At 39.2% G+C, this 24,953-nt stretch overlaps 1 protein-coding gene across 1 annotated transcript in view; it reads left to right on the top strand.

Moving 5' to 3' along the window:
• Positions 1 to 24,392, top strand: part of LOC135206943 (nuclear pore complex protein Nup107-like) — a 118,502-nt gene extending 94,110 nt beyond the window's left edge. The window contains 9 exon segments of the mRNA XM_064238467.1: positions 6,410 to 6,606; positions 14,195 to 14,393; positions 20,660 to 20,779; positions 21,175 to 21,267; positions 21,269 to 21,355; positions 22,400 to 22,537; positions 22,539 to 22,586; positions 23,493 to 23,594; positions 24,098 to 24,392. Of these exon segments, the coding sequence (XP_064094537.1) occupies positions 6,410 to 6,606; positions 14,195 to 14,393; positions 20,660 to 20,779; positions 21,175 to 21,267; positions 21,269 to 21,355; positions 22,400 to 22,537; positions 22,539 to 22,586; positions 23,493 to 23,594; positions 24,098 to 24,202 (1,089 nt within the window). The 3' untranslated portion in view covers positions 24,203 to 24,392.
• The last annotated feature ends 561 nt before the right edge of the window (positions 24,393 to 24,953 follow it).

Raw genomic sequence — 24,953 nt, forward strand, 5'->3', positions numbered from 1 at the left:
AGGGTCTGAAATATTTGTTCCCTTCATTATCACTCAAAGTTGGTAGGGGTAGGAAATCTTTTAAATGTTGTTTTTTCCTATTAAGACACTGGAGCCCAGTTTAGTGATTATTAATGAACAAATTGTTGATTGTAAATTAGGAGATTATTGTGGTGCTCCTTTATCTAGGTTAGTTTCTTCTTTTGGGTTGGGTGCCAGCTAGAGTTAGTGAGGGATTTCATTTGGTAGCTGATTTAACAATGCCTTGTTGGATAAAGTCTAGTTGTCTTTTTTTTTGCATTGGAAAATTTTAATCTTTCCCTCCAAATTTAAACCTATGTTGCTTCTGTAGTTAAAAATTTTGGAATCTGGCAGGGTTATTCTGTATGTAATAATTACCCAGGAAGGAATTCTGAAATTGTAAATATATTAGGTATCCTAGGGAATTTAGTCAGTTAGATTTAGACTCTGTAGAGTTTATTTAATATTAAGGTTAGAGTAATTAAGTTGGCCAATGGGGTTATTCCATTTGGTACAGTAGTCAATTTTGTTCATCCTTCACAAAGGAAGCTTTTTTATGAGAGAATTGATTCTTATGAACCTTGTGTTAGAGATAAACCAATAAGAGAGGTAGAGTCTTGTCCTATAATTGATAGTAATAAATCTTGGAAAATAAACCAAGAGGTAATGGTAAAGTTGAATCTGTTAGGTTTATTCCTAATAAGATTAAATATGTACCTGAATGTAACAGAGAATCTAGAGTTTCTTATAATTCTTCCCTTAATTTGGAGATTAACAGACTTCTGAGCCTGATAAGATTAGACTTCTGGAATTTGTTCCTCCTAAGCAACTTGGAAAACATAAATTAATAGTAAATTTTACAGTTAATCCAGTAGGCTATAAGTTCGATCCATTGAATGATATCTTTCCTGATTCTTGTTGTCGAGTATGGACTCAACAATTTCTATAACTTGGAATCGATTGGGATTAAAGATGAAATTTCCCTTCCTTATCAAGACCAACAAGTTGCTGAATTTGCTAAATCAATTTCTTTTCATGAAGGACATTATCACGTTCAGTTACCATGGAAAAAGGATTTAATTGAAAAAGTCCCTAACAAGTTAAAGATTTCATTGGCAGTTTGCCGAGCGGATTTACTCTAAATTAGAAGATCAGAATATATCCTTTAAATATGAGGAAGTTTTTGATAGACAGGAGGAGCTTGGCATTATTGAGCCTGTTAAAATAGAGCCGCAGGCCAAGTAATTCGAGTTCCTCATCGTCCTGTCATAAGAAATGATGAAAATGCCACCACTAAAATCCGTCCTGTATTCAATTGTAGTTTAAAGGTGGGAAAAGCTCCTTCATTAAATGAAGCCGCTTTTCCTGGTATTGATTTGATGAATAACTTGTTGTCATTAGTTTTGTATATCAGGAATAATGATTATGTAGTTGTAGCTGATATAGTGAAGGCTTTTTCTCCAAGTTAGGTTATCTTTAGAGTCTGATCGACAATAGATTTTGTTTCTTTAGAAGATAAATGGGAAGTTTGTTGCTTATAGGTATAATACCCATAATTTTTGGATTTGTAAGTTCTCCTTTTATATTGAATTATATTATTCAACATCATTTGTCTAGTTATAGAGGGAATGAAGTAGCTTCTCTGATTAAAGACAAATTTTATATGGATAACTTGGTGCTCTCTTCTAATTAGGGAGCCCAGGCACCATTTATTATCAATTCTATTAAGGAAATTATGAATTCCTGGTGGTTGCCTTTACGGGAGTGGAGTTCTAATTGTCCTGCTTTGTTATCTATTCTTGATGAAGATGAAAAGGTAGCTTCTTCTGAAATGAAGATTTTAGGATATATTTATGACTCTAACCAGATACCTTACAATTAAAGGTTAAGCAATTGAACAAGGATGCTTCCTCAAAGCGTCAGATTTTGTCAGCTTTGTCTTCTGTCTTTGACCCTATTGGCATATTTGCACCTATAATGCTGCAGTGCAAGCTTATTATTCGTAAGTTGTGCCAGCAAGTTTCGAACTGGGATGGAACAGCAAGTGCTAGAAATTGCTAAGTTATGGAGTAAATTTTGCAGTTCTTACAGTGAGGTTAGTCAAGCTTCTTTTCCAGACAAACTTATAAACTGATGCTCCTATCAAACTGTTTTTGTTTGCAGATGCTTCGAAGGAAGCTTATGGTTGTGCTATGTATGCTGTGCAAGGTGGTCATAGTTCCCTGATATTTGCTAAGACTAAGGTTAGCCCTATTAAGGAGAAAACTCTCCCGACTTTAGAACTTTTGGCCGCCCAATTAGCTTTGAAGTGTTTTGATACTATTTTTGAAAATAATCTATTAAATTGTACTAAAATTGAAAGCATAACTCTTTTTATAGATAGCCAAGTAGTTCTTAGTTGGATTCTTACTAATAGGGCTCCTAAGAGAAACACATTTGTGAATAATAGGTTGAAGGAAATTTCTAATCTGTTGGATAGGATTTCTGATAGATTTTTGTAGTGTTTCATTAGCTTATATTCCTTCATCTAGCAATCAGGCTGATTTACTACTAAACCTTGTACTTGTAAGCATTTTCTTGAAACTTCAGTCTTTGGATCAAAGGGCCTTCTTGGTTGAATTCTCCTGACAAGTGGCCTAAGGGTCTTTTGGGTTGTATTCCTGATAATGTGAAGGGTGACTTAATTTCTCCTGTAATGTTTCCTGAAAAGGAAAATCTTGTAAATATTAGTAATTTTTCTAGTTTTTCTAGACTTATAAGTGTAGTTTCTAAGGTATTTACTGTTGTATATAAGTTTGTTTAGGAAAATTCAAGCTGACCCTGTTGAGGCAGCTTAACTAATTACCTTTTAAGGTTAATGCAAGAGGAAGCTTTTCCTCTTGAATGATCTTATCTAAAGAGTAAAACTTCTTTAGTTGAAGTTCCACCTTTAGTTAGGCAGTTTAATTTGTTTCTGGATGATAATGGTATAATGCGAACTAAAGGTCGGATTGTCAAAAAACATTACTTTAAAATTTGATATTGTCAATCCTATTCTTGTGGATAAGAAGCATCATTTGACCCGGTTGTTGATTTATTATGCCCATTGTAAGTCTATGCATATGAGTTTTGCAATCCACTCTTAGTTTTTTTGCACATGCATGGTTTGTGGGTTGTGAAGGCTAGGCAAGCAGTTTTGTCTGTCCTTAAGGATTGTATTGTATGCAAGCGTTATAATGCTAGCACAGTGAAGTATCCTTCTCCTTCTTCGCTTCCGTCTTCCAGGGTTATTTTGAGTGTGCCTTTTGCTCATACTGGTGTGGATTATACAGGCCACTTATGGTTGAGGGAGAAAAATGGAGAAAAATTTAAGGCGTACATTCTTATTTTGCACTTGTTTTAATACAAGAGCAATACATTGGAAGTTGTCCAGTCTATGTCAACCTCAGAATTTATATTAGCTTTTATTAGATTTTCTAATAGGTTTAGTGTTCCTGTTGCTGTTTATTCAGATAATGCCAAGTCCTTTGTTCAGGCTGGTAATATAATTGAACAGTTACTTACTACTTCTGAGTTTGAGGAGAAGTTTAGGGTCGCTTCAGTTTCTCATAAGACTATCCTTGTGTACGCAGCGTGGTACAGTGCTGTTTGGGAAAGATTAATTAAAACAATTAAGCATTGCCTTTTTAAAACTCTTGGTAGATTTACTCCTTCATTTTCTGAATTTGTCACTTTCCTCTCTGACATTCAGAAAATTTTGAATAATAGGCCTTTAACTTATAGATCTTGTGAAAATGAGATAGATATAATTTCTCCTTCATTAATGTTTGGTGATTCTGAACAAGTTCCTGAGTGGGAGTATGGTGAGGAGGATGAGTATTCTTCTCTCCTTGCTCGTACTTTGGAAACTAGAGATGGACTTTATGAAAGCTTTTAGGAAAGGTGGCTTTCTGAATATTTAGTAAGTTTGAAAGAAAAGGATAGATCTTCTTTTCATCCTCCAAGAAAATGGGAAAAAGGGGAAATTGCTCTTTAAATTACCTTCCAAATCTAGAACTTATTGGCCATTGGTTAGAATTGTTGAAACATTCAGTGATAATGAAGGTATTATACGTACTGTTCGTATTGTTAAGCCTGATAAAAGTGAAAGTGAAATTAATGTTAGTTTTTTAATACCTTTAGAATTATATTCTGAGCTTAATGATCCTAATTTATATGTTCAAATTGAAGAACAGAAGAAAATATTAGTGAGTTGGAGACAGATGAAATACCTGACACTGGAACATCTTTGCCCAATGAAACATCTACTAGGCCTACCCGTTAGTACTGCTCTTGCCTCCAGAAACCTAATAAGAAGTTTAGCTCGGGAGGGTAGATTGTAACAATGGTTTGTTTTGTTTTATAAAGGTTGTCTTTTGTTGTCGAGTTAATCTGTCAAAAATGGTTCTTTGTGTAACCCCTTTTCTTTTGTTTGTTGGTTGGGAAAGATATAGAAATACTAGTTGATTGGAGAATGGTAATTTCATTTGTGGGAGAATAGTCGAATTGACTAGTTCGTTTGTTTCTTACTTTTTTGTCCCCATTTCTGGTGTTCGTTTATGGACGGAAAGTAAACTGAATGATTGCCGTTTGTTAATATTAAAATTAAATTCTTAACTTTCCCCTTTTTGTATTCTAATTGAATTAATTAATTTAATGTTAAATGTATTCCTTATAAGGAAACAGTTTTGCTTTCCCGTCTTTATATTTCAACGTTGTTCGAGAGTTTCGGACAAAGCGAAAGAAAACGGAGTTGTTGACTGTTTTTGATCCGACAAGGAAGAGAGTCTTGTGGTACCTGTCGGACAGAAGAACAGGTGTTCTTTTTCTGCCAAAAAAAGTGAATTAATTAAAGGATTAAAAATTCGAAGCCAAGAAGAAATTGTTATGGATAATGGTGCAGGTAAGTTGAAGTATAAAGACTTGCCTTATAATTGATTTGAGTTAGATAATTCTAACAGCTTATTGAACATTCAGAGATGCAGACAGACAGGGTTACAAGTTGAAATTGTGTTTGGATCACTCTCCTTTGTCATGCATAAGTTCAGATTTTGTGCCGCAAGCCTGTTCTGCCAGTAAGAATATTTGCAAAGAACAGAACATGAGGGAAAGAACTTGCTCCTTAACTCAACCCCTTCCCTGATTGTTCCTAGTATTCTTATGATTAACTACCATGTATTCTTCTTACAGTCACAAGAATATGTACACATTCATACATGTAAAATATTCCTACTTATTTTTATCTTCCCGATTTATATAACTCGTTCTTTGAGGAATTCCTATTTTCTATATTTCCATAGGAACATTTAGTAATATAATTTTGTCAATAGATGGCAGTGTGCGTTGTTTACTTTGTGAAATTCCAATATCAGACACTGCTCCTGGGAAATTCTTCTCCTAGTTCATAACTTTCAAGTATGGAAAAACAAACTACTAAATTTATAATGCTGCTTGAATCTAAATTTCATTTTCGTCTTTTATCTTTCTAACATCCAAAGTAATTCTTTATAATACTGCTTGATTTAAAAATACCATGAAAATAGTATAATGTATGGTTCATGATTTGTCTCAGGAATGTAAAAAAAAAAACATATGCACTTTTACTTATTAAAAACCAACTTACGAACAGTTTAAGATAAGGCTGTCCGGAATGTAACTCATTGACAAGTTGAGTAGTGTACCCACAATAGATGAAGCACTAGATAACATCAACAACTCACCTAGTTCTAAATGAGTCAGGCATATTAGATCTGGTCAGAAGATTAGGTTGTGTAGCACAGCATAAGGACAGCAAGCAAAGGCTTACAGAAATCCCCAGATTGAAAGAAGGCAGAGAATTAGGAAGGACCCTGAGGAAGGATACAGCAGACTATGAACAATATCAAGGGCTAAGAGATATGTAAACAGGAAGTAAACAACAACACACTGAAAGATGATAAGCAGTGGCTCCAGGAAAAACTAGAGAACAAGTGTTTCGTTGTCAGTAGATTTTGTGTGAAAATGTGTACTATATAAACAACCGATTTCACTAATAAGTCTTATTCTCATATTATCAACTGGAACATGATTGTTAGTTGATTTCTATCCATAATTATTATTATTATTATTATTATTATTACAAAGGACTATAATGGTTTGACAAAATAGTGGGGGCAAAATGACCTTTCTAGTGTAATAGTATAACAGCACAGTTCTTGAGCTTCAAGGGCTTGAAAGCTAAGGAATTGTGTATTGTTTTACTGTTTATAATTCAAAACATTATGCAAATAGGTCCTTTTGTATTTTCTTTTTATTATGCTGTATAATTATACTATCAAATTTAAAATACTAAGCATAATTTGAGATAAAAGAAGTTAATAAAAAGTGGTAAAGGATACTAAAATCTTTTCAGGAAGCCATTGAGCGGGGTGATGTGGAACAAGTGGCCAGATATACTTCTGTGTTACCAGCTTGGCTACAAGTAGAATGGTATGCCCGATTTCTTCACAATATCACGGATGATGACCATCGTCGTCATGCCCTCAAATTAGCTGCGGATGTTGGGTTAGATACGAATACTATAACAGCTACTGTTGTAACAAACATAAGGTAATTAATTAGTTTATTTCATCCAACCTCACATTTACAGACTGCAAACTTATTCCCAAAAGTTAGAAGTACGTAGTATCACTAATTTCTTGTGGTTTGCAGTACTGTTCACACCTTAGTTTAGCTCTCCAGCTTGTCTTTCTTTTAGTATGCATTGTCTCTTCATAAGTATTTTACATTTCCCCTTCAGTAGATGGGGATTGTAGTTTAGGGATGACGTGAACAAATTACAACTTACCAAGGAATTCCCTGGTTAGTATGCTAAGGCATATTGACACATGCAATAAAAAAAGTTTATTTTAATTTACTGTATAACACATCTAGTAAATAGTTTTATGCACTGATTTGCATTTTGTCATATCTTTTATTTAGCTGTTTGCTCTTGATATAAATTTTTTCAGTGTGAAGGATATGTAAGATTACTCGCAGGAATTGGACTGATAGATAGGATAGAATACTGTATCAGATTTTCGTAACCTAAGATATTGTTGCAGAAATTATGATAAAAGCATTGGAAATAAAACTAGGAAGAGCTATATCTACAGTGGCCGGGTACCAGACCTCTCTCTCTCTCTCTCTCTCTCTCTCTCTCTCTCTCTCTCATCTCTATCTCTCTCTCTCTCTCTCTCTCTCTCTCTCTCTCTCTCTCTCAAATAATGGCTACAATACTTATAAAGAACCCCTATAAAATGCAATAAAACTGCCTATTTTGTTCACGAAACTTACCTGTCAGATATATATATATAGCTGTATTCTCCGAAGTCCGACAGAATTTCAAAACTCCCGGCACACGCAGTTGGGCGGTCCTAGGTGGGTTAGTACCCATTTCCCTCCCGCCGCTGGGAGGCGGATATCAGGAATCATTCCCATTTTCTTCATTCAGCTTTTTCTCTGTCGCGGTAGTGAAAACACCTGTTTCCATTACCTCCGCCTAGGATTTTGAAACTTCATTAGCCGCTTAAGTATCCTACTTATTTTTTGAATGATTGACTTGGATTTGTGGCTAGGCATACGCTATCATAAATTAATTTAAATTTTTTCATTGCATATGATGTCTGAATCTAGTTAGCCTAGTTTCAGACTTTGTTGTCTGCAACGGGTAAGGGGAGGCTACCGAAACCTTCGGTAGACACTCGCTTAGTATACATGACGTTTACATGTTTTCTTTGTTGAAAGATCAATGTAATTAGTGTAATGTTGACTGATTCCGAAAGAAGACGTATGATTCGTATGTACGCAAATTAGAGCGTGATAGAATCAGGAGGTCTTCCTCCACAGTAACAGAAGGTTAAGGATAATGAACCTACTAACCTCCAGTAGACTTTATTTTGCCTAACCCTGTGGTATGGCTTACGTGCCTAGAGGAAATGTCTGTGAGAGGTAATGCCCTTTCTATTATGGTGGATTACATCAAGTAGCTGAGAAAGTGCCGCTCTCCAATCAGTGTTGTGAGTGTAGTGATGTTATTTTGCCCCTAGTGTTGTGGAGGGGGCGTCAGATCAGTCCTATAACGCCTCTAGGTCTAAACCTCTGTCGGACTCCCAGGACCAGGAGGGGGCAAGTTGAAAACCGAAGGAGGGTTACGGGAACCCCCCACCGATCTGGCGTCCCTTCGGCAGGATAAGGCTGCCAAAGATCGTGCACGTGCACGAATCATGAAAGATTGCTTCTCGTCCTCCGAGGCGTCCTCCCCGCAAGGTTGGAGCTCTCGAAAGGACTCGCGCCCTCTAAAAAAGAAGCTTTAGAGAAGAGGATGCTTCACGTCCTCTCTCTCGTCAGGAGGGAGCGTCAGGAGTACTGATCTGGCGTCCCTTCGGCTTGACTTTAATATCGATAAGCGTGACAAAGACGCAAAATGTCGCACAGGCGGCTGTCATCTTGGTCAAGATTATTAAAAATGTCCTTAAGCGAGACGCCTTTCGAGACATTCAACGCTCTACTATCGAGAGGAAGGAACGTCTTTACTTTTGTAGCAAGGATTGTTTTCTTGCTTTCCAAGACGCTCCCCTCCCTCCTCCCCTCATGGCGCTATGTAGACTTATGTGACGTTCGACTTTGTACTACGAAACGGGATATTGTTCAAGCTCATAAGCTTGACGTCCGGCAAGCTGATTTGCATAGTCAAACAGCTCGCCAAGACGCATCTTATTCGTCCCTAAGGGACGCTCTGTCAGCGGACAGAGATGACACTGGACAGACTATCCTAGTTTTCGACAGGAGAAGGGCAAAGAATTCCTCATACCCAAGAACACACAGGCGTCCTTTTAAATGCCCTTCTGTAAAGACGCAAGATGTTCCACAGCCGGCCGTCGTTTTTGTCAAGAGTGGCGAACGTCCTTAACGACTCGTCCTGATGACGATCACCGTACTTATGCTTAGGACGCTCGCGTTTCATGAGCGGCTCTCCCCTCGCCAGGAAGCCTCTCAAGTTACTCGTGTTGACGCACGTCATTCACTATGACGCTTCCCCCCTTGATGTTCGTCGCTCTTCTATTCCGGACGCTCTTCAAGACGCTCAAAGAATGCAATCAGGACGTTCGGCAAGCACCTCGCGACGGATGCCTTTCGGAACGCTCAGGCGTTCCTTTTTTGAGCGCGTTTTCTGGATATGTTCATTTGCATTATTAAGACGCAAGATGTTCACAGGCGGCCACCGTCTTTGTTAGAAGGTAACGAAGGTCTTTAAGGCCGTCTTGGAGACGATAGCCTTACGTCTTCCTATAGTGCTCTCACACTTCAGGAGCAGCGTCGGGGTCTCCAGGACGCTTTTCCGTGGCCTTTCAGAAGATGCTCGACGTCATAAACATTGATAAGCTTTTTGGAAGACGCTCGATGTCTTACACATCTGGACGCTCGCCAGGATGCTAGCGAGGCGATCGCCAGGACGCTCGCCAGGACGCTAGCGAGGACGCTTTTGAAGACGCTCGGCATCCTACACGTCATGACGCTCGGTAGAGCACTTGCCAGGACGTTCTTCAGAACGATAGGCGTCCTACGCATCAAGACGTTCGGCAGGATTCCTCAAGAACGCTCTTCAAGAGGGCGTCGTCGAAGAAGAGGGAGGAGTTTGGTCTCGTCAAGATGTCTACTTCGCTTTCTACGAATGGGAGCGTTCAATAGAATCCATCACTGATGAATTCCAGGAAAACTGTAAGCAGATTTCGTTGTCATAAAACGCCTCGTCTGCTTTCGGGATTACGCTGCCGAAGGGGAACATTAAGGTCCTTCCTGTCGTAAGCCCAGTCTCTAATCAGGAATCCTGCCCCTTCCTCGATTTCTGCGGGAATCGGGAAGGCTATATGCTCGAATTCCTGGATTACTTTCCGTCATGCAATTGGGTTAGTTCTCATTGACAAAGTTCTTAATAACATTTTATCGCATAAGCGGATAAGTAACAAAATTTCGAAAGAGCTCTCATTCATTAGTCAGAGGCTCATCCGGAAAAAAGACTTATAGACTACGTCCATGAAGTCTTATGTCCAATATATCATAAGAAGCTTGAACTTTCCTTTTCGATCTTCGGTTCTCACTTGAGGATTTCCATTTGAATAATATTATTCCTTCTCTTGGCAAGAGAACGAAGACAGTCGATCTCCATTCTCTCTCTCTTTCTCGTCGAGGGAAAGAATGTAGTAGAGAATTAGATGTTCAAGTGACTGCAATACTTATGTATTTTATCTTCGCGTCATATTACTAATGTAAAGTTTCAAGTCATATACGCATATCTTAGTTAACTCTACGAGATGGCAACCGAAAGAAAGGACTGTTATTTTAAGTGTATTTAATCGGTCCTTCCTGCAAACTTCCAGGAGTTTCCGGTGTAAGGACAATGTTTTAAAGGTATTGTTACAACAACACCAACTCAGCTTCTGCATCTAGCGAATTATGTTTCGCTTAAATATGCCTGCTTGAGAATTTCCTTATGATCGATAATAGTAACGAATCTATTCCTTCGTAGAAGAGAGTAGCTGGTAACTCAGGCAGATAGTGCGAAACGAGAGTTGCTGTCATTGTGGATGACGAGTATATTTAATCGGTACTCCCGCCCGGCAACTTTCCAGGAGTTTCCGATTTAACATTTGGTTAATTAAGCGTAATGTACGACAACATCAGCTTCTGTATTTAGCGTAATGTTACGACAACATTTAAAAATCAGCTTCTATAGCGAATTCTGTTTCGCTTATGCCAACTTGAGAGTTTCTGTTCAAATAATGGAAAATCTATTCCTTAGATGAATAGAATAGCTGGCAACTCGGCATAAGACTGCGAGAAGGTGAACATTAGCTGCTGCCTGTAACTGTCACAGTGTCACACACTGTCACCAACTCAGTTTTATGTAGCTCGTTGTAATGTTTGGTCGGTTACGTCTCTCTCTCCCGCGGGATTGATTTACGAACCGTATCTCTGCCCTACAATCATGACTTTCGCCTCGGTTGAGGGGATTTCTGGTATCATGAATAAACGACTTCCTTTTGCTAAGAAATTTTCAACAGAGATATCTCTTAGACATGTTCGGCGCTGCTTACCGCACTGTAACAGAATTCTGTACGAGTCTACCGCAGCATAGCACTATAATAATGCTCTCCTGCTTATGCAAAGCGCAGCCTTATTAGGGAAGGAAGCATGCTTAGTGAGGGAATGGATGAGTCTGCTGGGGACCATTTCCTCGCTGGAGAAGCTTGTTTCCCTGAATAGACTGCAATTCAGACCTCTACAGTTTTTTCCTACAGGAGAACTGAAATAACATCAAAGATCTAGAGATAATTCTAAACGTCTCTCAATGGGTTAAGGATCACCTCAGGTGATACTGAGAGGGAGCCAGGCATCCGGACAGAGGTCCTGGCACATAATCTAAAAGAATTGGAAGCAATTTGGTTGGCTCTCCAGTTCCTCGAAGAGTGAGGTTTTGGTCGAGTGGTCCAAATCATCTCAGATAATTCCGCAGCTCTCTCATATCCCAAGAAGAGAGAGATGGTTATCGGCATAGGCACGGAACGTAACGATCCTTAAGAGGTTCGTTACACGATTGCACGTCCGTGCGGATCTTCTCGATCGACGGCAGCAACTACTGACGTTTGAGTAATCCTCGCTTAGAGGTATGTCGAGAGTTGTGGAGACTTTGGGGACGTCCTTTCGTAGATTTCTTTGCAATATTGAAGACGAAGAAGCTTCCTCTACGTTGCGCCCTTATTCTCGATCCGAGAGCGGTAGCAATAGACGCCATCCTATAGTATGGAATGGGGATAGTTGGTTAGCCCTTTTCCCCTATTCAAAAGCTTAGGAAATATAATAAGATAATCGCTGGCGTCAGAGGGAGTGAGAAAGACGCTGATCGCCCCATGTTGGCCTTCGAGAGGCTGGATTCACAGAGGTCACATCCTTCACAGAGCACTTTCCAAGGACCCTTCCCGAGAGAATCGGTCTACTCTTAACAGCCTCACTTCGAGAGGTACCTAAAATCTCTCTGCTCTGAGTCTGAATGCGTTCAGACTGTCAAGAAGCGAGAGGATCTTCAAGATTAATTGCAAGTCTCATTGCCAAAGCAAAGCAGTGCTGCATATTTTGCAGTGTACCAATCGGAGGGGGCCGTTTCTGGACATAGGGCAGGAAGAATGACTGTTCCTCCACCTCTGACCTCTGTGAATTACTTTACCCCGCCTTCCCATTCCGTCTGAAGTATGGGATAAGCTAGCAGTCCCAACTATTGTAGAATACGGAAATATGTTGACGGCCTCTAGGCTCAGAGATTCGGATCTGTCAAACAACAAAGCCCTTCACGATCTTTGAGGTCTGTGGAAATCTTGAAATTGTCTAGATCGAAGCTTCCGGCATGGAACTTAGACGTAGTCTAAAGTTCCTGAGGTCAAAGCATTTCGAACCTCTCCTTTCTGTAAACTTAATACACGTAACCAGAAAGGCTAATTTTCTAACCACTCTAGCTATGGCAAAGAGGGTTAGTGAGGTTTTAGCCATCATCAGAGGTTTTTGGCTTTAGAGGACATAATTTCGGTGTCCTCTAAGCCTTCCGTTCTTGCTAAGAACGAAAACTCGTCTAACCCTTGGCCCAGAGACCTGGAGATCAAGGGGATGGCACAAATTATTGGGCAAGAGCCACAGAGAGTCCTGTGCCCTGTCGGGACTCTCAAGTTTTATCTTGATAAAACTAAAGAAAGTCGAGGTCATTCGGACAATCTGCGGTGTCCGTAAAAATACCAGACTTGCCCATGTCGAAGAACGCCCTGGCGTTATTTTTAAGGATGTCTTTCTAAGAGGCTCATTCGTCATGTTTGAACAAAGATTTGAAACCTTTTAAAGTAAATGCTCACGAGGTGAGGGCGCGGCCTCGGAAGCATTTCGACAGAGCATGACACTCAGTAATATCCTGAGTGCCACGTTTGAGCGAAGCAACTCTGTGTTCGCTTCACACTCCCGACGGGATGTGAAGACGACATATGAGATCTGCGAGTCGCTAGGGACCATACATATCCGTAGAAATATTATTGGAGGCAGGAAGCAGCACGAATCTATCCTATAGAAAAGGGATAGGGTGTGCTTTTAACTTTGAAGGGTTGGTCGCTTGAGGCGCTTTCCCTTTCGTTAGCCTAGAAGTTATGGGACTAACTTCGATAGGTTAGGTCAGGTGGTGGTTTTAGCTTCGTTGCCCTCACAGTATGGTCAATATGGTCTAGTCACATTGTGGTCACGCTCCCGTTGACAGATCATCTAGAGCGCACCAACCTACACAGGTCACTACCTTGTTGGCAACTCTAGTAAAGCAAAAGCAGACTTCGGTGACAGTAATCAAGAAGTCAGCTATGCTAACAGGTAAGGAATCAAGATGTCAATCATCTGCACTTGAGGTGTTTCCTAATCCTTCTATTCTGTCCCTTCCCACCTCCAATGGTGGGATTCAGCTATATATATATCTGACAGGCAAGTTTCGTGAACAAAATGTTATTGTTATGATACAATAAAGTTTGTTCATACTTACCTGGCAGATATATATAATTAAAGTACCCACCCACCTCCCCTCAGGGACAGTGGTATGAAAAATCTGAATAGAAAATGGGAATGATTCCTGATATCCGCCTCCCAGCGGCGGGAATGGGTACTAACCACCTGGCCGCCCACTGCGTGTGCCGGGAGTTTTTGAAATTCTGTCGGACTTCGGAGAATACAGCTATATATATATCTGCAGGTAAGTATGAACAAACTTTATTGTATCATAACAATAACATTTTGTTTGTTCAAACTCTAGGAATACCCACTAAAAATGCTTATACTGTTTTTGTTAATATTTTTATCAAAAAAAGTGCATTTGATCATGAAATTGATATGAAAATTCAGTCATTTGTGGATATTTCTCATAGAAAATACTGCCAATACGTGAATTTCCCACAAATAATGGGTATGTAAGGTTCATAGAGAAATCCGCAAATCTGGAGTCCGTGAATAGCGGAGATCGACTGTACTAGTATGTTTTGCTCCAAAAGAGAGTTGTCTTTTCAGATCAAGTATTTTACTGAAAAAGATTAAACTTCATTATGCACTAGTTGTTTTGTACACTTATACATTCTATTTTTTACAGGCTCTCATCAAGTAATAGAGACCCAGAGGGACAGGTGTTAGCAGAAACCACAGCAGAGGATAGAGTTAAAATAAATGCAATCGACTGGCTTTTATATGACAAGAGGCAACGAACTGAAGCACTCCGTCAAGCTAATGCCCTAATGAGAAGCTTCCTAGTTTCCCGCAAAATTGGGGCAACTAGAGTTCTGTTTAACAAGGTGTGTAGTAATGAGTTTAGTAGAGTAGTGAAAAATTCTGTATCTTTTATGTGACAGAAGAAATTGTCATTGTAAGTGCAGGGAGAAGCAGAAGAAAATTTTGCATAATTACACATTGTAAAATTAAAGTATCATACAACTAAACTTACAAGTAAAAATTGATCTGTTATAAGCTGTTAAATACAAAAAGTGATAAACTGATACAGAAAGAAAGATGAAAGCATTAATGCATAGGATTAAGGACAGGCTGATACTGGTATGTATACGAACTAAGTATTATGTGATAGAAAGGGCTTCTGTTAAATTCTGCCCCCCATGACTCTTTTGTGTTTTATTTTTCTCAAATTTCTACTCCTGAGATCTCATTATATTTTCAGGCCTTTGAAAACCACATCTTTCCCATATTTTCCTCATTCTTCACACAAGAACCTCTTAATCCTCATTCTGTACACAATAACCCCTCAATTCTTTGCTCATCCCTTACCCAGACTGTGCCCATTATCACATCTTTGTGAAACCATGTTATTAGATGGCAAAACCCTCAGTGGTATGGTTGGTATGGTGTTGGCGTTCCACCTCGGTGGTCGCGAGTTCAATTCTCGGCCATCCCATTGAGGAGTGAGAGATGTGTATTTCTGGTGATAGAAGTTCACTCTTGACGTGGTTCGGAAGTCACGTAAAGCCGTTGGTCCCGTTGCTGAATAACCGCTGGTTCCATTCAACGTAAAAGCACCGTACAATTAAATGGCAAAAATCCAAATAGAGTTGCGTAGGTGCCTTAGACTTGCAGAGCTAAGTTCAGGCTGGTATTACTAGTTACATAGGATACAGCCTTCAAATTAGCACACCAAGAATACCATACTGGAAAATTTTGAGAATACCTTACTGCAAGATGTTTGAAAGAGAAAAATAAATGTTGTGCAGTACAATCATTTAGGTTTTATTTGCTGTTATGTCATTGTATGATTGTGGGGGCAGGTAGTGCTCAAGATGTGAAAAGGCCCTGTCACCTGGTGCTCTTCTTAGTTAGGTTTTGTCCCTAGCACCAGCCTCACCCTCTTGACTCAGACTTCCAGGTACAAGGAAGATGTCTTTGTTGAGTACAAGCAAAAGATATGTTGTATGCTTAACATCCCTAGTAGTCCTTTCTCATATGAATTCTTTCCTTCACCTAGTGCTGGAGCTGTCAATGCTTCCTCAGCTTCCATAAAGTAGTGGGATCCCAAGTGGTGGTCCTTTCAGGAGTATGTAGCGTGGTGGATGGCCAACAGATATCTCTTAGTTGGATTTCATTGACACACACAACCCGAATGTATGAAAGAAATGTTGGGACACAACTTAAGGGATTACTCATTTCAGGAGATGTAGTCAGTGTGTTTAGTGTTACAAGCATTCCAAGTTCATTTAGTAAGTTACTCAAGTGTAGAGCAGCAACACAACTAAAGTGGCATTTCTCAACAAACAGGGAGGGATGGTGTCTCCTCCCCTTTGCCAGTTGGCAGTGCAGATTTATGAATATGTGATTCACTGCTCCCTTGAGCTGTCAGCTAGGTAAATACCTGGCTCGAGGAATGTTCTGATATACAAGTTCAGTTGTCAGTCAGGTTTCAAATTTTGCAGTTCCAGAGGTCTTTTATTCTTCACACTGTTGGACTGTGAAACTCCATGAGGATATTATGAAACTAGAACCTCAAAAGTTCAAGTGAACATTTGATTTTTAATACATTAGTCAAAAAAACAGTTATACAGTAAAGTGGAGAGGGCCATAAAAAATAGTTCATTCCACAGTGTACTCAAAAGAAATTTTCTAGAGTCTCATTTTATAAAAGAAACCTTTATGAAGGATCTGAATATCAGCCAGGACATGTATAAATGTGATCCCTTAATATCAGAAGAGGTATGAGGGCAAAAGGTGTGAGGCCACCCTATGGAGGAGTTATGAAGTTCCATTTGACAACGTCTGTGTGTGAGAGAGAGAGAGAGAGAGAGAGAGAGAGAGAGAGAGAGAGAGAGAGAGAGAGAGAGAGAGAGAGAGAGAGAGAGAGAGAGGAGAGGGTGTAATTGCTGTATGGATGGTTAATGACTGAATTGGTTGTCGATAGGTTCTGGGCTGTTGCTGTTGGAGGTCTGTGTTTTGAGTGAGAGTTTTCGGGCAGTCTTAAGCGAGTCTTTAGTAAGAACTGGTGAGGTTTATTAGTGTCGGACAGTTATTTGAAGGATTGGAAATTAGCTGTTTTTGTGTGTTTTGTTGTTGTCAAGTTAGTGTTTTTTTTGCTTAGATTTGTTGTGCCTGTGCTGTTGTGTTGTTTGTGCAGTGGTCTTTTGTTGTGTTGTGTTTTGTTGTTATGTGTGATTTTTTGTATTGTTGTTGGTATTTCTGGACCTCAACCAGTGGGACAGCACAGGATAGCCGGGAGTATCTGGAGTGTTGGTAAGTACGTGTGTTTTGTGTTGTTTTTGTTTTGTTTTTGTATAGGTGTAGGTCAATTGTCCTGTGTGTATTTGTTGTGTAAAGAAGAAAGTGTGACTGAGGGTGGATTTTGGCAAGTGGATCGTTTAGGTTAATGTGGGGGGGGGGATTTTGCTCTTGTTTTTTTTTCTGGCGTGATCCGGCAACATTATTTTTTGGCGCCCGAACAGGGACTGTTGGTGCGGCAGCTGCAGGACAATAATTGGGTAGTGAGTTGTTTGATTGATGGAGAAAGTGAGGATGGAAGGGTTGAAGGAGATAGAGAGGCTGAAGGAGGAGCTGAGGTTGGCGAGGGAAGCTAAGGGAAGGCTGGAAGTGGAGAATGAGAGGTTGAGGGTAGAGTGTGAGGAGCAGAAGAGGGAGTTAAAGGAAATGAGAGGAATGTTAAGGAGTGCAAAAGTGGAAATGAAAGAAGAGGTGAAAGGAGCGGAAGAGAGAATGGTTGAGAAAATGGATGAAAAATTGGGGGTAATGATGAATGCAGTGCAAGAGATGATGCAGGAAATGATGAAGGGATTCGTGGGAGAGGGAGCTGTAGGAGGTAGGCCTACTGGGTCTTGTGACGGGCCAGGAGTGGTAAAGGAAGCAAAAGAGCGAGTGGATGAGTGTACGAGTGAAGAAGGGGATTCGGTTGTGATAGGTAAGGGAAAGAAGGGGAAGACACAGGATAAGGATAAACCTGAGGACAAGAATAAGAAAGTGGCTGAGGAAAAGAAGAAGACTTAAGGGAAAGAAGGTTAATAAGGGTGATGGACAAGATGAGACTAGGTCAGAATACATTGGGGAAAGGGCTGAGAGTGATTTGGATAGCTGTGAGTGGAAACAGGTAAGTAGAAAGAAGAAGGGTAAGAAGAGCGTAGTCAGGGGTATGGATGTGAGTATGGAAGTGGATTCGCTGTATTCGGAAGAGGGAAAGATGGGTCAGAATGGAAGTAGCGAAAGTGAGAGTGAGCGGGAAGTACGAAAGGCTGTGTATATGAGAGAGGTACCCCGATGTGCACAATACGAGGAATATGGTAGCAGGGACATTAGAGACTTTTTTGAGGAATATGAGGTATTGTGAGGCAAAGTATGGGGATAACAAGAGGGTCTGGGCAAGAGAGTTAGGTAGCTTTTTGACGGGATTTTTGTTGGATATGTATAGGGTAATTATGAGTGTAGGGAATGTGCCATATGAGAGTGTAAAAGCTAGGATTGTAGAACAGGCAAAGAGGATAAAGAGTAGCGTTAGATATAGGAGGAAGCAAGATTTTGAGGAGGCAAGAATGAATGTTGGTGAGTCGTTGTCGATGTATGTCTGTAGGTTAGAAACATTAACTAGAAAAAAGTTTGGGGACGAAGGGATAAATGAGTGTAAGGAGTTAGTGCGAAAGTTGTTGGCGACTGTACCAGAGAGTGTATATGAGTTTATAAATCTGAAGCGTAAGGAGAAAATGCGATGGACGAATGAAAGGTTAACCTGGAACGACATTTTAGAAATAGTAGAGGATTATGAGTTAGATAGGTGTATGAAAGAGAGTAGAAGTGTTAGTGTTAGGACTGAAGTAGCTGAGGTTGTACCGGAGTTTAAAAGCTAAAGGGAGGCAGTTTTGGAAGGGCCAAGGCGAATGGCAGAGCGAGTGGTAGATAGGAGTGTTAGGGCAAGTAATGTGAGTGTAGTTAGCCCTAAAAGAGATAGGAGTGCGAGTGTTGTTGGAAGAGTAGGGTCAGTTAGTTGTGAGCGAGATCAGTGTTATAGATGTGGTAAGCCAGGACACAGGAAGAATGAATGTCGTTGGGCGTTAGGAGCGTGCTTTGGATGTGGGCAAACAGGGCATTTGGTGAGTGAGTGTAAGAAAGATAGGGATATTAAATGTTATAGGTGTGGACAGGTAGGGCATATAGCTAGTGGATGTAGGGGTACCCGTATGAACATAGTTTGCGGCAACTGCGGGAAGAACGGGCATTATGCTAGGATGTGTAAAGAACAGCGTGCGAAATGTGTTAAATGTGGAATGGAAGGTCATGTGGCGATTGTGTGTTGGCGAAAGAGGATGAGTCAGGCTGGGAATTCGGGAAACTAGGTGTTAAGGGGATTCAATTGGGTGGGTCCTCTAGTATGCGACAGTATGTTTGGGAGAATGCGATGAGTGAGTGGTTGAGGGTGAATAAATGTGAGCCGAGTGTCAGTGAGCAAATGGGTCTGGAAGATCGGCAGTTGGTGTTGGTTGAGTATGGAAGGAAGCGGAAAAAGGTAAGGAAAGGGAATGAAAAGGAGAAACGTGAGCTGCATGATAGAGGGGTTAGTGTTGGGGTAAAAATGGTGGATAAGGCTACACAGCGTAATACAGATGACTTTGAGGGGAGGAATGATACATATAGCGTGTGTGGGTTTGAATTGTCAGGGTTTAGTGAAGTTTCACCAGGAAGGGAATCAAGTAGTAAGGATGGTAAGGATGTAGTTGGCAGTATGAATGAGTCTCTTCGGGAGTTTGGCAGGAGTGTAAATGAGGTAAGTGATTTGGTGGCAGAGTTACGAGAGATGTTCGGACAAGAGTTAGAGGGGGTAGATGAGATAGTGAATGGGATTTGGGGGGATGGTAGTGAGGGAGATAATAATGGTAGTCTGACTGGAAGTGATCTGGGAGAAGTTGATGGCGGTGTAACTGAGAGTGTGTATGAGGGCCCTCAAAGAAGATCCAGGGGACCTGCATCTGAGCATCCCTGGGTGTTGCGGAAGGCTATTTAGTGTGGGTGTTGTGAGTGAAAAGAGACGTTGTCAAATGTAACAGGGGAGGGAAATATGGAGGAGTTATGAAGTTCCATTTGACAATGTCTGTGTGTGTGTGAGAGAGAGAGAGAGAGAGAAGATAGAGGAGAGCGAGAGAGAGATGAGAGAGAAGAGAGAGAGAGATGAGGGAGGAGGGGTGTAATTGCTGTATGGATGGTTAATGACTGAATTGGTTGTCGATAGGTTCTGGGCTGTTGCTGTTGGAGGTCTGTGTTTTGAGTGAGAGTTTTCGGGCAGTCTTAAGCGAGTCTTTAGTAAGAACTGGTGAGGTTTATTAGTGTCGGACAGTTATTTGAAGGATTGGAAATTAGCTGTTTTTGTGTTTTGTTGTTGTCAAGTTAGTGTTTTTTTTGCTTAGATTTGTTGTGCCTGTGCTGTTGTGTTGTTTGTGCAGTGGTCTTTTGTTGTGTTGTGTTTTGTTGTTATGTGTGATTTTTTGTATTGTTGTTGGTATTTCTGGACCTCAACCAGTGGGACAGCACAGGATAGCCGGGAGTATCTGGAGTGTTGGTAAGTACGTGTGTTTTGTGTTTTTGTTTTTGTTTTGTATAGGTGTAGGTCAATTGTCCTGTGTGTATTTGTTGTGTAAAGAAGAAAGTGTGACTGAGGGTGGATTTTGGCAGTTGGATTGTTTAGGTTAATGTGGGGGGGATTTTGCTCTTGTTTTTTTTTCTGGCTTGTGATCCCGCCACAACCCACAGGGGTACACAGGTACATGAATAGATTACTGACTTCAGGTGCTAAGATGCTAACCAGTTTAATGTCCCTTCCTCATTTTCTTCCTGACTGTCAGGTATGAATATTGTTTCCCATCTGTATATTTGTTTGTTCTGTTGCTTTAGAGTATACTAGATTTTATGTTTATGCCATTGTATTAGTCCTCTGAAAGGTGGATTTTTTTTTTTTAAGTTTTCCCATATGCTTTGCAAAATTTACTTTTTAACTACTGTGCAGCGTGTTGTTTTCCTTTAACTCTGGATGATTTCCAGTTGTAAAAATATTTATAAATATGGTGTTCTGTTTTAGATACCAAGTGATTCTGTGAACATTGTTGTGCAAGAACATGAGGAGGAAACTGGCTCTCCAGATCTATCAGGAGAAACAGAAAATATCGTGCGTGAATACTTTTGCATAAAAACATTCTTGGTAAGTTATATTCAATTATATTAAGATCTAGTTAAGTAACTGTTGGATTACAGAATGTAGAAAGCCATTGTTTTCAATTTTGCATTTTTTATGTTTTTCAACTCTTTACTTCTTGTACCATCATGAATTATCATTGTCTGATGAGAGACAGTTGAGAAGATTAAGTGTGACATATTAAGATAACATCATTAGAAAGTAAAGAGCAGAGAATAGCTTGTCACGAGGAATTAATGGTAGTATATTCAAGTAGAAAATTTATGCATTTCAAGAATACTAAATTTAGAAGTTTGATAAGACAAGCACTGTAATAAGGACTTTTTTTTTAACCATATGAACCTTTTTGGGTAGGAAATTTATTTGTATTAATAGTAGTTGCCATGTCTTTCTTTGCATAGGATGCTCAAGAATCGTTCACAGATTGGTTTGACCATTACCATCAAAAGAGGCCAGTTGCACCTGAAAAACCATCTGTAGGGTTAGGTAGTTCCGCCACAAGAAGTAGCTTATGAACAAGCTAGTAAGCAGCACCAGGGTGAACTTGATCGCTGGAAGCAAACACTAAAACTTATAACTAAGGTAAAATTCTTATTTTTTGGTAGTGTAGTCACTTGTTTTGTCCTCAGGTTGTCCCCCCATGGTGTGCCAGAGCTCCATGGTGACTAGATTCTTCTCTTCCCAGCTATATCCCTATTCAGGGTCGCCGTTTCTAATGAGTCTCTTTCATCTAGATTAATATCAAAGAAATATCTTGTAGCTGGGTATTGTGTCATAAAGATAAACACTACAACAAGTGATTGGGTATAATGGACTCAAAAGACAAGAGGGCATTTTCTCTCATCTTCAGCGAGGCTGAACCCAGTTTTCCAGCATCAAAATCTGCAGAAGTGACTATTGCGCATGTGCATCCGCCATCTTGTTTATGACGGGGTTAAAAGACCAGGATCCATTACCTTTAGTCAATGTAAAGTTCGACTCATTTTTGTTTTTTCATCAAGGATGATGGAAACATCTAATTTTGAAAGTTAGGTGCTCATGTATTTTTGTTTAAAGCTCCAGTTAAAAATTGTTAGTTTAAACTGTGGAGCAGATGTTTGTATCGTGTATGAAAGCAGAAAAACAGGTCTTTGTTTTTGCGAGCACATGGAAATAAGTTTGCTACTTCAGTTCACAAAATTTTATTAACATCAGGGTTTTTTTTTTTTTTTTTTTTTTTTTTTTTTTTTGTTTTTTTTTTTTTTTTTTTTTTTTTTTTTGCATGGTCTTGAAGTGTTTTATTCTATCCATTATTCACAGGAAATTTGGTGTATTTGCGGTATTTTTCTATTAGAAATATCCACAAAATACTGTATTTTCATATCAGTATCATGATTAAATGCACATTTTGTGATAAAACTATTAAAAAAACAGGTATAAAGCATTTTTAGTGGGTTTTTCTTGAATTTGAACTAACAAATAAGCAGTTTTAAGCATTTTTATAGTGGTTCTAAGTATATTGTGGATTCTAGCTATTTATTGGGTGTCTGGAATGCATCCCCTGCAGATTCGCGGGTCCACTGTATGAATACCTTATGTTACTTTTTTCACTCATTACATTTGAATAATTTAATTTTCGCATTGCAGACGGCCTGTGAACGTTTGTACAACGTACTGCTTTTTCCTGAGGGTGGATGGTTAGTAGACTCAGGATTAGATGACCAAGAACCTGACACCACTGGGGTGGGTGGTGATGAAGAACTTATGCCAGAATCTCTGGAGCCTGGACCGAAAGCACCAACTGTCTGTCCTCAGATCGATTTATATACCTCAGGTAATATACCGGATGTTTATGTCATTCATACTGATAAAAATGAAGTTGCTCTTTATAACCCCTATGTAGTTATTTCCATGACAGTCTTTTGCCCTTCAAGAAAATCTACTAGCTTCACTCCTGAATCCCAAAAATCAATGGTCATCACCTGTGCCTACCTCTCTGCTTTGAATTTAACTGGTCAACAAGATCCACGAGGAAGCCAATGTTGGACTGTCTTTTCTCTGGATCATATTAATGAATCTATGTCTCATTGCCAGTTACAATTTACTCATAAAAGCCTCCTCCTCAGCTTCAGTCATATCATGTTAAGAATAGGAACTAAAAGATCAACTTGTTGCATCTCATGGCCATTTTCCATGATTATACCTTTTTACTTGCTTCCTTTCTAGTCACCACAGATTTTGTGATTTGTTTACATTAAGTTCTTAGACATTGTCATTAGACATTTGAGGCATTTCAATACCTCTTGCAGATTCTGATGTTATTACAAGGTTGTCTGCACAAAGATAATTCCCAAAACCCCCTTTTCTGCATTCCCAAAACCTCCTTTTCTGCATGCCTGTATAGCCTCTTGCCTTACTGTAATGAACAGCAAATAGCTGAGCACTGATCCTTGATGGACACCATTTATATTATTCTTCTGATACAGTTACCAATTTCTTCACTATGATAGTCATACTAAAGCAAATGCAATATAGACTGCTCACACTTAGAACTTGAGTACATATAGTTAGCTGTCCATCACATTTTATCATAAATGCTTATCCTGCCTTTTAATAAAACACTGCATGGCAAGGTTACCAAAAATGAGAAATTTCTATGTCCTTTTTGCTGTTGCTGTTTTAAATTTGTAGAATCTTCATTGTTACAGACTTACCAAAGTTATATTTATGTATATTGCAGGTTGCCTCTTTGTTGCAAAATATCCTTCACTCCACAGAAAGTTTTAAAGAAGCACTCCAGTTGGCTGATATTATAGCCTCCGAAAAGCATCAGTTGTACAAGGTAAGTATTTTTAATTATTCTTCAGAACTGACTTGACAGTATGCACAAATTTGAAGTTGATCTTGTCGTTCTATACATAGAGATGATTTAATGAATTAAACTTTTGTGTTTAATGTGTGAACTTCATATTTTAAGGTTAAATAGCAAGGGAACTATTAATCAAGGAATTTTTTCATCTCTTCAGATAAATTATCTTAGTCCCTTGCTGCTTCACCTTTATTACTTAAAAATAAAATTTGTCAGTTTTATAAATAAATTATATAATTATGTTGCTACCTACTTCTGCTTAAGTACTCTTTCCTATGTTTTCAGAGTTCTGGTTTTGCTTTGCTTTCCTATTTACTATCTTGAATTATTTTATTTATTTTATTTTTATTTCCTCTTTTCCTTTAATGACTATTGTTTAGGAGGTAAATAATGCCAGTAATTTCCATTATGAATAAGAGTTAAGAAGTGGGGAAATTCAAATTGTGAGTTTTACATACAAAATTAAATTTTTTCAGGCATTTGGGACTTGCGAGTTGCAGCGATTTCTTGTGAAGCTTCAAGAAACCTCATTAGAACTGCTTGATAGAAATTGTGATGCTTTAGGTTACCCCCTTCAGTAACCGAAAGAAGTATGTTTTAAATTGTGAAGTATTGCTAGAGAAGACTGATGGATGAAAATGAAATATGTACTTGTCATTTTGTGGAAACAAGTATTATGCTGTTTTTTTCAGTTTTATGAAGACATGTTTAAATTGTAGAGAAACTATTGTTGTCAGATGTGATTTTTGTAATTTTATTGGTAAGAACTAATTTTGAATTTTTTTTATATATCCTGTTTACAGTAAAGATACATTGTTCATATACGGAACAAACTTCAGGTCTTTATTTATAGGGAAAAATCTAGTGTAGCTTGACCTGGTTAAAAATAGAACAAGGTTTGTTGGCATCTGTGTATCAGCCAATAGAGAGAGAGAGAGAGAGAGTAGGCGGAGCTTGCCTCTTCTCCCCCTCGCGTACAGAGTGGGTCGCCATCAACAATAATGTATTTCAATCTCCATTTCGGTGGAGTATAATTCATGCACCATCAATTACAGCAACTGGTAGAAACTGATCTTGCTATTACTGTAATACTGGTTGGTTGTATAAGCACTTCTTAGTATCATAATTTTTTTTTTCAAATATGGCTTCCATGCTACTCTTAACTACATGGTGCAAGCTCTTTTGATAGCACTTTTCTTGATAGAGAGGCTATCTTGAATGTGAGCCTGAGTATATGCAGGTGGTGCTTTCAAGAAACTAACCAGAATTCATGACAGGCTCTGCTTGATCAGTTTGTTCATTGATTTTTATGCATCGTGTATTGCACTCTAT

This window comes from Macrobrachium nipponense, chromosome 31 (assembly GCF_015104395.2).
Source record: "Macrobrachium nipponense isolate FS-2020 chromosome 31, ASM1510439v2, whole genome shotgun sequence".
Classification (NCBI taxonomy): domain Eukaryota; kingdom Metazoa; phylum Arthropoda; class Malacostraca; order Decapoda; family Palaemonidae; genus Macrobrachium; species Macrobrachium nipponense.